The sequence below is a fragment of the Micropterus salmoides genome, unplaced genomic scaffold (genome assembly GCF_014851395.1).
Source record: "Micropterus salmoides isolate LMB-PRFRI ecotype aquatic unplaced genomic scaffold, ASM1485139v1 Ms_hic_scaffold_6, whole genome shotgun sequence".
Lineage (NCBI taxonomy): Eukaryota > Metazoa > Chordata > Actinopteri > Centrarchiformes > Centrarchidae > Micropterus > Micropterus salmoides.
The window spans coordinates 16,946,964-16,963,089 of record NW_024044348.1 but is presented as its reverse complement, the minus strand read 5'-3'; the positions used below and the strand labels follow the sequence as shown (position 1 = coordinate 16,963,089).

Here is a 16,126-nt window from a genome sequence, read left to right as displayed (position 1 = left end):
TATCGCGAGAGGATGTGGAGGAAGCTGTGTCCACGTGTGGTTTGTGTAACGTGAGGAAATGCATTCAGTGCCCTTAACGCAATGACAGAACCGCGTCCATGGCGGGACATGTGAAGGTAAATTAAGAGACGAATGTTTTTTGTTTTTGGCAGAATCAATTAAATCGAAACGTCGCCACGAAACTTTATGTTGTGTTCCTGATTGCTAGCTCGGGTGATCCGCCTAAAAGTAGCGTTAGAGCAGGAAACACTCCAGGTTAGCGTTGCAGCGTCCTTGCATATCACCACAGAAACACATGTAGTGGTGGTGTCTTTGCTATTATTTGCTTTCCCTTTGATTAAACTAGGGTGGTTATTGGAAGAAAATTGCCTAAATGTTAAGGTTCATGTTTTTGGGATGCTTAGTTTTCAGCTATAACACACAGACTAACGTTATAGTCCCCTCCAAAGGAGGTTACCTCTAATCAGATATCAGGACGACAGCTGATTTGTTACTGAGAGAAAATCAGTTTCCATAAACTGTTTTCATTCAGCTAATAGCAGGCAGTGGTGGAAAGTAACCAAGTAAATTTACTTAATTACTGTTACGTTACAATTCTGAGGTTTTTGTACTCTACTTAAGTAAATCTAATTTATGCGATTTTATACCTACTGCACTATATTTCATGGGGAAATGTGCATGTACTGTTAATGTACTTTTTACTTTACTCCCTTTTCTTTAACTGCTACAGTAACTAACGTTAGCTACTTTGATTTTTACATAGAAAACTTACCATCAAGTTATTAGACTTCTCTCCATTTCAAATTTCACAGCACTGTACACATAAGACAGCACACAGTAACAAGATACAAAGACAACAGTACACACAGGCCAGTTCAGTGAGGCCAATTATTTAAGGCGGCTATGGCTGTGGGGATTAGACTTTTCCCAAAGGGAGCCCTTCTGGAGCTCAGTGCTCTGTTCCTCCACTAGAGTAAGATGGTGATTGAGTGGGTGTGTGATGTCCTGTATTACTGAGGTTGCAAGGCGTGCAGTGCAGCCTTATCGTTCAGTTCTGTGAGGTTGGATGTGGGGAAACCAATTATCCTGGCGGCTGTGTTGTTTGTTGTCACAAACTGCCTTGGGATGTGCAGGAGGACTTTGCCATGGGCTATTAAAAACCACTCAGAGATCATTGGTACTCATCTACCGAGCATCAGCAATATCTGTTCACCCTGCTGCCGTCTGGCCAGAGATACAGAAGTATCCGCTGTCATACCACCAGACTTCAGAGCAGCTTCTTCCCTCAGGCTGTGAGACTCCTCAGTTCATCTTCAGTACTGCACCATGTAAACATATTATAGTCACCCATCTACTGTATATCATTTTTGTATATTATGTTTTTGTGAGTAGCATAAAGACAGCTACAACTTTATCTTGTTATACAACCCTTTGTTGTAAAATGATGTAAATAAATCCTTGTACTTTGAGTTTGGCCCGATGAGTAACAGATAACATGTTAAAGAAGCAGAACAATAGGATGGGTTGAATAATACTCTGTAGAAGGAGATGGAGATAGGATAGAGTCCTATAAGCTTGCGGATGAATTTGTTTTTCTTTGTGTTTTTGCATGTCACAAGTGTGTTGCTCAGCCATTTTTAACTGTTTGGTTATTGATGACAATGGGATGATAAGGTGAGGAGGGATCAGTTATTATTTCCTATTAAATATGACCACAGACCCTCACAGGTTTTTTTTACTTACAGTATGTGTCTGATCGCTATGCTGGGTTTTCCCTGAGGTCATCATGTACTTATAAGAGTAAAAAAGATAAACATGAGATCCCCTTAAGTCACACATATATTTTTTATCTTGCTGCACAAAGTAATAATTTGTGTGTACAGATTTTAATACAACGTGCATAAGAAAAAAAAAAAAACATCTCTCTGGACCTTTAAGGCTCCATAATTGGCACTTAAAAAGGGGCCATTTTGCATTGTGAGTACTTTTTACATTTACTTTTATTTGTACCCGAGTATTTTTACACTGTGGCATTGTTACTTGAACTTAAGTAAAGGTTTGGAGTACTACTTCCACCACTGCTAGCAGGTTTTATACTGTTGCTCCTTGTCTGGCTTTTCCTTAATATCTGATTTGTTTTATGGCATCCACATGGTTAAGCCTAAAATGAACTCAGATGCGACTGCCTTAAATCTTAACAACAAACACTGATTTTACATCGTACTTAGTCTTTGTATGAATCACATCAGCTATCTATAACCTGGCTGATTGTGTGCAAATTGTTGAAGATCGTGGATTTCTTTTGGAAAATTGTTTTTGTTTTCTAAGCCGCAACCCTGCCACAGCATAAAGTTTATATAAACCCACTGTACAACCAGTACCACGGCACAGACAAAGTTTGGGACCATCTTGTGAAGAGCCAGGTAGTATCCTCAAGACCAAAACAGAGATAATAGGAAAGTAAATTTCTGTCCACCTAATAGTAGATGGACAGAGACTAAGACATTTGTCATACCAACTTCCTAAGGCGGTGAATACGTCTGATGTTGTCTTTTAAGTTGATTCTGCCCTTAAGTCAGTTAAGTTGTGTGGCGCTGTGCGGAGATAAGCGAACTTCATGCACTCTTTACAATAACTGTAAAGTTGTAACTTGTCCCTTTTAATACCAAGTGACAGGTGCAACAAATCTACCATACTGTAGTAAAGCCAGAAAGGTCTTTTAATCACTTTTATTTTTATAATTGGTGTAATTATAACCTGATCAATACACCTGTATTGGTTGAATGATGAATGTAGCATGCTGCTTGTGAGTCTGACAGCATCTTCTGCCTCTAGTTAATTTGTCAAGTAACATAACCAGCGTCAGATAGTCTTCAAAGTGGCTATAATCAATATTAGAGCCAGATATTTCTCCCAGGAGTTAGTAGAGACCGAAAACAGAGCTTAAAGAGATTATTGGACTTACAGACATCTGGTGACCAGAAGCATGACTCCATATAAATGACAATGTTGATCTGTAACTGCTGGATGGGTAATTATGCCACTGTTGGGTAACAAGTTCGCTATATGAACTTGTGATGATATGTCTTGTTTCCGCTGCCCCAAGGTGGCCAGAAAAATTAGTTAATGCTCATTGACTAGAAAAACAACAGACACCAACGATGTCCCTCCAATAGAGCTTTTCCGCAGCAGATATCTTTCATTAATTTCATTAAAAATGGCTCAGTTCCATCGGTGTCCCATTGAAATCTTTCTGGTGTTTTAGCATGCTTGATGTCATGTGGGATGGCCATGCGGTTTCTTCCCCCCGTACCCTACCCCACATCCTCTTTAGATATTAACCTGATCATTTAGCAAAACACTGTATACAAACTCTTTTCATACTTAAATGTGGGAATTGGATCGACGCAATTATGAATTCTTTTATTGAACTATTAGGGCTGTTCACAGTAACAAATGTCTGAGTCCCTTTTAACAGTTTTATGTATCATTTTCACGCTCCTGTCAACAGAAGCAGCTTAAGGACGCACTGAAGGTCATCAGCTCAGGTAGCCTTCTGTTTGTCTCCTACCTCACTGCGGTTGGAGATGAGCGTTTCTATGCCAATCAGCTGATGCCCCTTCTGCAGAAGATTGTGGGGGCAGAGACGGCACATGTGTTGGCAGTGAAGATGATAGGTCTGGGTCTGGTTCCTTTGAACCGCTACAAGGACCCTGCATCATTGGTACACATGTCACTTTACTTTCTGCTCCTATGACATTTCCTGTTAACATCAGAATGATCTGAGTCACTGTAAGACTTGTTTTTATGTTTCTACAGGAAGTGAATGTCCTGGGATTAAAGTTCAGAAACCCTATTGGAATTGCGGCAGGCTTTGACAAGCATGGAGAGGCCATAGATGGGTTGTACAAGGTGGGTTTCGGCTTTGTTGAAGTGGGCACTATCACTCCCAAGCCTCAGGAGGGGAACCCCAAACCACGTGTGTTTCGACTCATTGCGGATCATGCAATTATTAACAGGTAAGATTTTGATTTAGTGCATTTAGTGCTTGTGTGCCCTTGTAGTCAGCTGGGGCCCACGACTAAAACAAAAAAGCCTAATTAATTAATACAAAAACACTACATTAAATCCCACCTTCATGAAGATGTTTGCAGGGTTGTTGTATATGTATTTTAATAAATTGGTAACTGAGTGTATTCTCTATTAGTAAAACCACAAATAGCATCTTGTAAGCAACATATAAGAAAATGATTTCCCCTCCATATTGAATTAATTAGTTTTAATCATTTATGAATAATGTTATAATAAAATGTTGCAACATCTAATCTCACATAATCGTACCACTTAAGTTTAATTTCAACACATGCCCAATTTCTTCTTTGCCATCGTATGTTGCATTTAAGTCGCCAATGTTTTGGGTAAATGCATCATAAAAGCCTGAGCATCATAAAAGCGAACATTTGCATGAAACTGTTGCTTGGTGGATCATGTAGATGCTGAATTCAGAAGCGATTCATGGCTTTTTTCCCCTCATCTTTTGAATGACCATGTTCCGCAGCTTAACACCCTGCTTTTATGTTACATCTCACAAAGACAGAAATAAAGAGCAGGAGACAGTCTGTGTTACTGTATAATGTTCCTTTTCACATCGCTCCATATATTCAAAAAGATTATGCTTCCTAAAGGTTTGCTATTATAGGGTTCACGTTAATTAAGCTCTGAATCAGAGTTCATGGGTTTACTTTGAAATTTTAGACAGTGAAATGGGTAATTTATGGAAATTTGTGTTTGAGTTATTGCAACAGACACTTTACCTGTGAATTCAAGTTAAGATATACTGTAATTAATACAGCAGTACAGTATTTCCACAATACACTTTTGAGACAGTGCTTCATCTGCTTAATTAGTTTATATGTATGTCCCATTATAATGTCATGACATTATTATTATTTTTTATATATATATATATATAATGTTCCTTTTGTGTGTGTGTGCTCGCACTTCTCACCAGATATGGATTCAACAGCTGTGGTTTGGCAGAAGCACAAGAAAGGCTGAAGGCCAGAGGCGCACAGCAACATAAGGGTTAGCAGGCTCACCTTATATGATGAGTTCTCATCACCCTGTTTTTTATTTTTTATTTTCAAAGAAAATGTTGCTTTCAGTTTAATCACTATAATTAGTGTGAGATAAATCTGTCTAAATTTTTTGTGGTGTGCATTTATTATTTACTAATCTACTTAGATTCCAATAAGGAAGCCAACTACTAAATGCATATATGGTTAAATACACTATTCTGTTCTGTTTAATGATCTTGACCTGTCCTTGTCTCTTATTTTTCATCCGATCATACCTGCTTACAGCCCATTTAGTGCATGAGCAGCCTCTGCCCCAGTTGAGTCATGTGCATGACACAGCCTGTGTTTATGGTTGTCCGAACTAACCTGTATGTGTGTGTGTGTTTGTTTGCATACGTGCGTGTGTCTGTGTTTATAGCTGGCCTTCCCCTGGGCATCAACCTGGGGAAGAACAAGCTATCCCAGGACGCGGGGGCAGATTACTTGGAGGGGGTGAGAGGGCTGGGCCCACTGGCTGACTACCTGGTGGTCAATGTCAGCAGTCCAAATACGCCAGGTCTCCGGGATCTACAGGGGAAGGCTGAGCTCCGCCAGCTCCTGCACACGGTAGGACTGTTTGAATGTTCATAATATCAATAGATTGAAAAAATCTTAACACAATAAAAAAATCTTCTGGCCTTATTGCTCGGCCTTTTCCCTCACAAATAATTAAACTTTTTTAAAATTACAAATGAACAAAAGTCATCATATACAGTAGATCCTAATTATAAAAGGCCTTAAATGACTTTACAGAGAAAATTACCAGCGATAGCATCTTAAAGAACATTACAAGCTTGACAAAATTATGTAACCAAATTAGAAGTAAGAAGTCCTGGGTGGGCCCAGCTGGCTGGCAGACTCAAATTCAGGAAATGTTTTGCTTTGAACATGATTTCTTTTTTGTTAAATGGATCTGCCAATGCCATTATGATTGCATTGTGCGTGCAGAAAAATTTATTTATTTAGTTGATATTTACTTATTGATAAAGATGAATTAATATTATTTCCACTGTGTTTTTACTTTAGCTTCTATGGCTTCTGCAGCTGTAGCACAGCCCACCTCCAGTAAGGAGCAAATCCTGTTTTCCCTCGCAGCAAAGAGAAAATGAGTCAGGACGGGGTTAATGAATGTCAGAGAGCAGTGAGAAAATATGTGATGAAAGCCCTACACGCTTTTAGCACAGTAAATTCTCCGTAGAATTGATAAGCAAGTCCAGAACTTGATTCAGATTTGTGAAATCCTATCAAACCCCACCCCGAGGTACATGTCAGAGTTTGAAAGAATCCTTTGAATTTGAAAAGGGGATGTGTTCAAGCTTAAACTTGGTGTTAAATTGCTCATTAAACAAAATAATTATTCTGTGTTTTTGCTGTTGAGCTCATCATCCATCCAATTAAAGACTGAATTTTTAATCCTTCCCAGTCTGAAGGCTTTAGATCTTACAGCACAGTACACTGTATTTCTGTCTTAGTTTCCCGTTGTTGTAGCACCCTCTGCCCCCTCACCTGATATACTCACATGCTCATACAATCTGCTCAGGTGCTGAAGGAGCGCGATGCCCTGCGGGCAGAATCCAAACTTCCAGTCCTAGTGAAGATTGCTCCTGACCTCACTGCCCAGGACAAACAAGATATTGCTGATGTTGTCACTGAGGTTGGAAGTTATTCATTGCAGTCCTTTCCTTTCTTCATTTCATTTAGATTTTATTATTCTAAATTAAATTTTTATTCCATGAGATTTTTTTTAATTCTCTATAATATTGATATGTTTAATTTCAGCTGTATTTTGCATATATGGTAAATAGAAATGCACGGTCAGATTTAATTTAGATAGATTTGTAATTCTCGCATTTCAGAATGTTAATCTAACAAGAAAAATACCAGGGGGAAAACTGTTACAGGTTTTACATTCTGTCTCTCTGTTTTTGCCATACTGCTATGAAAGTCAGATGGCCCTTACTCACAATTGCCTACTTACATGAGTTTTGCTCTTGTTAATGCAGGCAAATATGTCACTCATCCCTGTCCTCTTCTTGGTCTATGTTTCTGTGTTTGCAGCTAGGAGTGGACGGTTTGATGGTGTCTAACACCACAGTGTCCAGGCCAGACACGCTTCAGGATGCGCATAAGTCTGAGGTTGGTGGGTTAAGTGGCCAACCTCTCAAAGACCTCTCTACTAGCACTGTCAGAGATGTACAACCTCACCAAAGGTAGTTATTTACTCACCAGTATTTTTGGCCCTTTTCCAATAACTTGAGTTTCAAGAAAGTGCATATAAAATATACCTAATACTTAGTAATGTTTTTGCAGGTAAAGTAACAATTGTTGGAATCGGTGGTGTGGCCAGCGGGCAGGATGCTATGGATAAGATCCGTGCTGGTGCATCACTGGTCCAGCTTTACACAGCTTTGACCTACCAGGGTCCGCCTGTAGTGACGAAGATAAAGCGAGAATTGGAACAACTTCTTAAGTGAGTAGGACTCAAGTCTGGGCAAATAGTTTGGTGGAGGTTTACGGATATTTGGTTCCTTTTTAATAATTAAAAGTGGAGTAAATGTTTCTGGAGAAAAAAACAACATGACAAATACCATGATATAGAGTGGACAACGACACAGAATGTAATGTAACTAGCATTAGCTGGGTATTTGGGTTAGAAAAACTGTCGCTCCAGTTGCTGCTGTGAAGCTTACATGCAGAGAGGACGAAACGGTCCCAGAGCCAGCACACCAGCTCCAGGCAGCTATTATAGCCAACATCACAATAATAGTATATCTTGGCAAACGAGAAAGTAAGCTGGATGTCTGTGGGCAACTCATTTAACATTACCTGACACACAAATCATGGCTAAAACAGCTTGAGTAGAGTTGTGTGGCAGGGGTCGGGCCACTTTGTTTCCTATTTACAGAGCCAGGGCTGAGCACAAACAAAAAAAAATTTTTTTTAGCGCACTCACAGAACAGACAGGTAGTGGACTGTGAGGAAATATTTGCCAAATTTGACAAAAAGACATGTATTGGATTAAAATCGCTGACCCCACCTTTGAAGGATAGTTCTGATTTTTTACAACATTGTTCCTATCATTGGAAATAACATTGCACTGACCAAGCGAATTGCTGAAATCTGTGAGTACATTACAGGGGATGAAAAACAGTCAGGCAGATTTTAAACAAATCTCCAGGTCATCCAAACTTATTTGAAAGATAAATTAAAATAAGGTAACTCACTCTTGGTTTTGCCTTCAAATAATGTGGTTCAGATAATCTGGCTAAACTGATGGCTTTTATACAAACTGTAATCATTTTGCCCCATCTGACTTAGTGTTGTTTTCATGTTCCCAGATCTCAGCAGTTACTTTGAGTTATCATAACTGGTGATAAAATGATAGCTCAAGCTGTGTAAATAAGACCATAATATTATCCTTTAATGTTGTTTTCATAGTTTTCTCTCCAGAGTTTTAGCATCAGCCAACTCACACAGTAGTGTTTGACAAACGCTAGTGCAACTGCGTGAGACAGTTGTGGTCAAAATTGCTTGCAAGTCATGTGTTTTGCAAAGACTTACAGCACAATTTTCCTCTTGTACTTTTATCTTTCATCTATGGAAATTTCATTCCCTACAAACATATTTTTTCTTTTCAGAGAACAAGGTTTCAGCTGTGTATCAGAGGCAGTTGGAGCAGATCACAGGGGAGCAGATGGGTTGACTCATAAGTAGAGGATGCAGAAAGAGATGGTAAATGTTAACACAGCACCTGTAGCCTCCATCTCCTCCAGCTAGGCAACACGATCCTCTGCTTTTCCAGAACTGTGACGAATGCTGAGTATTGGTGTTTATCTATCTTGATTTCTGGGATAAGATAGGTCTGAACTGGTTGTTGTTGAAACCGCATTTATTTTGGTATTTGTGTTAAGTGTAAATGCTGAACGCACCAAATCTCAGCGTCTCACCTTTACTTTAACATTCTGGTCAAGTCAATAATGAGAAGTCTTTTATGTATCTACACATTAAAAAACTGAGGTCTGTTTGTAACTTCAGACGTCCATCCTTTGTTACAGTGTAACAGCAGTAAATGAATCTGAAGTGCATATTGACACCAAAGTGCTTAAACTCTTTTTCCACTATATTCAAAAAGTATTCTGACATGATGATTTACAGAATAAATAGCAAAAGCTGTTTCTTATCCTGGAGGAATTTTCTAATACAGAAGTAGAAACATACATTAAAATGTTGACATTGTATTATTCATATTCAGGATGTTGCTGCACAAAAATAAAGTCCAATACAATAACGGCTCAAATGTTATTTGGGTTTAGGATCAAGGTATTTATTTTCTCCTGTAGCAGGACTGTTTTTGAAAAGTACTCTTGTTTGAAGGTATGTCAGTTTCATCCCTGGCAACAGAGATGCATTTGATTTCCCAAATAAAGCCCTGATGTTTTTCTGATTCACTTCCATGCTTAGTGAAAGTTATGATTTGACATAAGTGCAAATTGGAAACTTTCTACTAACGTAATTAACTGTCCAAAATGCTGCTTGAAATGCTTTCATACAAGAGAGCCATGTGCCATTTGCAGATGTCCCAATACATAATTTCTCTATGTATTTCTGATTTTTTTCTTTTTTCTGTTTTACTGCCATCTCAAGCTGACTTTGTAGCCATTGATTCAGTATTCTGTGTGTAAAAGTTTGAAAATTTGTTCCAGTGTGGGAGATCCACGAGTGGAATCAAACCGATGACCATAAAATAAAGCACTTGAAGAATTGTTTTGAATTTCCTTTCACAACCTGTAATCCCTGAGTTATGTTGCATGAATGAGAGCGTGAGATTATTTAGTCCAACTTTACATTATCTGTTTATTGTCTATCAAAAAAGACTTTCTAAACAAATGCATTACTAAATTTTGCATTTTGTTGGGTTAAGTTGGCTGTCTGAAACCATCCTCTTTTTTTCCTTCACCAGGAGAACTTCAAGCAATAATCAAAGAAACGTGCCATTTTTTCATTGTATTAAAGTTACAAAAACTCATAGGCTGTGGCATGCAATGTGTTCTCTGACATGATTAGAAAAATGGACTTGTTTTGAATCTGAATGTACTTGCACAGTGTGGTGTCCCTGGGTTTCAGCAAACTCAGTTTTGTTGTTGTATGTGGAGAACAGCACGTGTTAAGGCGAATAATTTTCTGCTGTAGCAGGACTGTTTTTGACACAAAATATGCTTTAAGGTACTAAAATTTTAAAAGAATAAATAGTTAAGCTGTGGGAAGAACCAGTTTTTAATTTTAAGATAAACTTCTGAGTGTAGTCAACAAATCTTTTATAATCATCCGTAGCAGCAGCAGACAGCAGAGTTTAGATGATTTAAGAGATTTTCAGCCTTGAAAGAACTAAGATGACTTTTTTTATGTTCCCTGCAGTCATAGAGAAAGCCCTTCAAGTTATCTTTCCCTCAGCTCAACTCTCACTCCCCTCTGTTGATACTAGCTAAGGGTATCTTGGTATCATCCCACTGGTGGAGGCTGTTGCTTTTATTGTTGGGTTTTTCTCGCTCATTAACACATTGGGATGTCTTTGTAGCCTATCACAATACCCGCTGCTAATCCAAGAATAGACAATCATTAGACATTGTCTGTGAAGGCAGCAGCACTGTGAGGATCAGCTGTGAGCTGATGGGCGCCTCCTTCTCCCTCTCCTGAGGCTGTGTAGACTTGTGTCCCGTATGGGTGGTGTCACAGGGAGGGGAGGTAAGGCCTAGCAAAAACTTCAAAACTGATGGCCATTTAGATGTACGGTTTCCTCTTGTGACATCGATCATAGCTAGGAGGCAGCCACCCCCAGCCAACTTCTCTGTCCCTGAGATGCTATTTGTGCCAAGTTTTGATACAATCTGAAAGCTAATGGGGGAAAGAGAAGGTCAGTGCTGGTGCCATATCCTCATGAATGAGCATTACACAAATATCTACTATCGTATGTAGCATTCGCATGTTTTGACAAGGTCAATAGTCCAAGCATTGTTTTATTACCACATTCTGTATGTTGTGTGACTAACCAACACACTAATAAAATGTTGTCAGTGGAGAGCAGATGTCTTGGTTATACAAGGCCAGTGAAGAGGAGGGAATTTGTCCTTGTTTTTACTGCAGAGGGAGAAAAAACAAAGAAGGAAAAATGGCAATGAATGAAGTCAAAATACACATTCTGCTGTTATAATACCTGTATGGAATATGTAACCAAATTAATGCTAATGCAGACGACCAGAGGAGGAAGTTAAGTGGTGTTTGATCTACATGGGTTGGCTTTCTTCCTCATTGAATAATAAAACTACATCACTCTGCTAGGGCTGCAAATAATGACTGCTATCAATATCGATGAGACAATGTTAAGTTTATCAAATTTCAGAAGATAGCAATTTCCCAGAGACCAACGCGATCTCTTCAACCTGCTTGTCTTATCTGTGAAGTTTTGAAGGATATGAAACAGTTAATGGTTACATTAGAGAAAATTGGAAAAGGCGAATGTTAGGCATTTCTGGCCAGCAAGGAAGGCTTTTTTTTTTTTGACCAAGCTATCTAAAATGTGAGACGCCCAGGTTGCACTAGCAGCGTGCAAAACGCTTAAAACAACTAGAAAAAAAGACTGCAAAACCCTCAGCCTTGTGGAGTGACTAATGACTGCTAACGATTACATGATTATTACAATTGTTGATTATTATCTGTTGGTTGTTTTATCTATTTAGTGACAAAATGAAATAAAGTTAATTTGTTAACTTAGGTTTGGGAGCGGGGCCACGCCTCAACCACACCTCTAATCACCTGTCAAGCCTATCTATACATGTTCTACTCAGCCTGCCCCATCTGTCTCAGATTGCTCATCCCTCCCTCCATTCATCCCTACACACATCCACTCATCCTCTCTTCCCTCATCCCCCCATCTCTTCCTATTCAATCTCATCGTACCGTCTGGGGTATGTTCTGACACGGAACACGTAAAGGGAGTTTCCTCTGCCCGGTCTTCCATACATCCTCCCAGACCAGCCTATCAGACGACATCCTTCTACCACCCTCACCTTTCCCAGAATCTTCATTAAACCTTTAAATGACATTGTTGTGGCATGGTCCTTGCTGATGAATGCATCTTCATAGCCTCCTGTGTACTGTTATTCTAACATTGCCTATGTAGTCACAGTGTTAATACTGGATGTTCTAATTTAGTACTCATGTTCTCTCTTTTATCATTGTCAACATTGTAGATACAGACAGAAAACATGAACAGAGAGAAAGCGTGCAACACGGGTTACCGGGCAGAATCCAGCCTGGGATGTTGTGGTTATCTGGTATATGTCTTAACCACTAGGGCACTGGGACACCCCTTTTTTTCCTCTTTCTCTAACTGTTTTGGTTTTATGAGCCCAAATTTGTTACACGTATATGTTTTGACATTTAGACACTGGTGCAGGTTATCTTTTTACCTTATTTAGATGACATTGCAAAATGTGATATGTGGTGTTTTTTGATTTTTTTTTTCTTCGGGAATATGAGATGGCAAATTCTTCAAAGAGAGATTATAGGCTTGAGAAGGCATTCATTGTCGTCATTGGTCACAAAACTAATCAAACCTGAATGTTAAAAAAATAAAATAAACATGTATAAGATTATGTTACAAGTTATGTGAGTGTTAAAGCAATTAACATTGTTAGACCTTAATATGACCTTCAGTGCCCTGCGATGGATTGGCGACCTGTCCAGGGTGTACCCCGCCTTTCGCCCAATGTCAGCTGGGATTGGCTCCATCCCCCCGCGACCCTGTATGCAGGATAAGCGGTTGACGATGGATGGATGGATGAATATGACCTTCAGTTTGTTTAACATTGTCAGATTTTGCCTGCGATAGTAAATTTGCACAACAGATCACAAAACACAGTACAAAATAAAACAATTGCGTCAATGCAGTAAACACTCTTCTCTGGAAATTAGTGCTCACTTACTATAGGTTTAGTATGCACAATAATTGGCTACATAAATATCCCTAATTTAGATACATAAACTGAACATTAAAGTATTTAAAATATTTTTATATTTTTTGTTTTGTTTTTACAAGTAGACTAAAATGGAATTGTAACAGCCTGAGTTGAATTACGTGAACCTTTATCAAACATAATTTGTTTGTTGTCAAGTAGGTGGGAATCTAGGGAAGTGTATACAGCATTTTGACTGTTGGGACATCAGCTGTCCTAATCATTTAGATATGGGAAAAAAAGAGATTAACTAAACCTTTTATATGTTAAAAGAAAGAAGCAACCCCTGAAAAAGGCATGTAAAATCCTGGAATTAGTTAAAAGGCATTTCATTGAGCAAGAGACAAAATCGTTGCAGAGTTTGCCGAAAGCCGAGCACAGCTCATCATCATCTAACTAATTTTCCCTGTGAAGCATGTCGATGGCAGCAGAATTGTATGGGGGAGGCTTGTGAGAATCAGCACTGCCAAAGACTTTAGATCGATGCACGACTCTAACAGCACTGTAACCGCAAACACAGAGGACATATCAACACTGGAATAGCTTCAGACCAGGAGCATGAAAGCCCTGCTGAGACTCATGCCAAAGCTCCGACTTAAATCTCACTGAAAACTAGTGAAATTCTCAGATGATACCCAGTTTGACTGAGCCAACCAAATCTGTGAGGAAGGCAGAGAAACCCCCAAATCTCTAAGTGCTCAAGGAATACAGATGTATCCCATTGCCAAAGGCAATGTTGGGATTGAATATGTTGTCATGGCTGATCTGCTGATTTTCTTCTACTGTATACCTTAGATGAAGTACACATTGGAAACTTAAGGAATTGTGTCACTTTTTAGTACACAGGACTGTATCTTGTTGAGAGCTATTCTTGCATCACCTCAGAGTAACCTCAAAATAATCGGTTGTGAATCCTATCTGGTAATTTGACTCTATGTGGTAGGTTACGCATGCCACTGAAACGAAGTACAAACAGCCATGGAATTACTTACATAAGTAATTATAATACGGTTGCTTTGTTCATCCTCATATGTAGCACTAGTTACCAAAGTTAAAAGGCTAACACACATAGCAAGCTATTGGATGATGCAGCTAAGAAGCTTTTGGGCTGAGATATGCCCTTAATTTGTACATAATTTAAAAGAAGACATTCCCAAGGTTTTAACATAAAGACATTATTAACCTTCTTTTAAATGAATATGTGGACATTACATCAAGCACAAACCTGGTTTGGTTTATTCCACCAGTGAAATAGGGACAGAAGAAAATTTACTTTAATTTTAAGTGGCAGCAAAGAGGATTTGTAATATTTGTACAGATTTGTAGTATTTTGAAATAAGTATTTTGAAAGTTGATGTAATATTTCAAGTTTATATATTTCAAAGGTTCTCAAGTTTGTTAGAGAGGCTTAGCAGGTTTGTACTGAAGATCTGCCTGCTGTGTCCTGCAGGAAACACACACAACACATGGATGTTTCAATCCAGAGAACTGAATGAAGTTACTTATCTGATGGAAAAACCACATGACATAAAATCAGTGCATTAAAACCTTTAAAGATCAACTTGCAGGTTGATTTTTTTACAACATGCATACTTAATGGTTAACGATCTGCTAGTCAGGACAAACGGAGTTGTGGTCTCAGTGATATAGTGCTGTTTACACAAAAAATGAAACAGTTGTTCAAGAAGAGGGTTAACAGTGCTTTTTCTTGTAACTTGTTCTTCTAGAGCAAGCTTAATAGTTTTGGGTTTTTTTGCGGCTCAGCTGTGTTTTTCTTGTGTTACGTCCTAAGGTCTAGGGGTATTCTGGACTACAAAGATGTGGCTCCCCACTCAAAATTCTGCAGTTTTTATTATCTTGGTGGTGAGCGGTGCCTAAAACAACAACCAAAACACTCTAGAAACCTAAAACTTCCCTAACCCAAAAACAAAAAGTAAAGAAAAGAAAGCTCTAAACTAGGCTTCTAATACCAAAAACAGGAGAAGAAAGGTGCAAACTAAAGTAATTGAACCAACAAAACTACAACAAAGAAAATTGATACATAGCAAACAAAATGGCAACAAAAGTCAACAAAACAAGGTTGTCAAAGACAATAATCAGGTACAAAGTTAAGTTACTCAAAGTCTAATGTGGTCACTACACAGGTTCACTCACAAAATTTAGTATGCTCACAACAGTTGAATGAAAACACACAGCATACAGGTTCAGGGTGGGAATGGCGCATAGATAAGATGCTTCCCTTTGGTGTGGGAGACCCGGGTTCGATACTCACTGTGAGACATCCACCATTGTCCCTGAGCAAGACACTTAACCCCTAGTTGCTCCAGAGACCTCTGACATGTATAGCAATTGTAAGTCGCTTTGGATAAAAGCGTCAGCTAAAATGAAAATGAATAAATGTAATGGCAGAGAGAGGGACAGAGTTCCTGTCAGATGGAGCTTAAGAGGTCTGCTGTCATCCAGGCAGCAATCAGCATTGCAGGACTAATCCAGGGTGCCCACCTGTTCTCCATTACCTGCATTCACACACACAGACACACACTCTAAGGGAGGAGACAGCTGACAGTACAGGGCGACAGATAAAACCATACAAAATATGACCCCAGGGTCATAACACTTGCAACGTGTTCTTCAAGAGCAGGCTCAGCTGTGTTTTTGTTGCCACGTGGTCTTCGAGAGCAAGCTCAAGTGTTTTTTTCTTGCAGTGTTGTTTAAGAGCAGGCTCAGCTTTGTTTTTCTTGCGGCATATTATTCAAGAGCAGGCTCAACCTTGTTTTTCTTGTGACGTTCTTGGCTTGTGTTAATTTAGAGTAAGCTCAACTGTTTTTTCTTGCGATGTGTTGTTCAAGAGCAGTTTAAGTGCTGGATCAACTGATTTTTTCTTGCGACGTGTTCTTCAAGAGCAGTTTAAGTGCTGGATCAACTGATTTTTTCTTGCAACGTGTTCTTCAAGAGTAAGCACAACTGCTTTTCTGTGTGTTGTTCAAGAGCAAGCTC

General features: G+C 39.0%; 1 protein-coding gene across 1 annotated transcript; it reads left to right on the top strand.

Moving 5' to 3' along the window:
• Positions 1–11: 11 nt before the first annotated feature.
• LOC119890453 (dihydroorotate dehydrogenase (quinone), mitochondrial-like) lies at positions 12–9,419 on the top strand. Its single transcript, XM_038701741.1, has 9 exons — positions 12–116; positions 3,512–3,724; positions 3,820–4,019; positions 5,012–5,085; positions 5,497–5,684; positions 6,658–6,771; positions 7,176–7,330; positions 7,414–7,587; positions 8,756–9,419. Exons 1-9 carry the CDS (start codon positions 99–101, stop codon positions 8,829–8,831), a joined length of 1,212 nt encoding a protein of 403 aa, XP_038557669.1. The 5' UTR covers positions 12–98; the 3' UTR covers positions 8,832–9,419.
• Positions 9,420–16,126: the final 6,707 nt, after the last annotated feature.

Coding starts and splice junctions, on each gene's coding strand:
- LOC119890453 (XM_038701741.1), top strand. Junction 4,020..5,011: donor GATCATGCAATTATTAACAG/GTAAGATTTTGA, acceptor ACTTCTCACCAG/ATATGGATTCAACAGCTGTG. Junction 6,772..7,175: donor TTGCTGATGTTGTCACTGAG/GTTGGAAGTTAT, acceptor CTGTGTTTGCAG/CTAGGAGTGGACGGTTTGAT.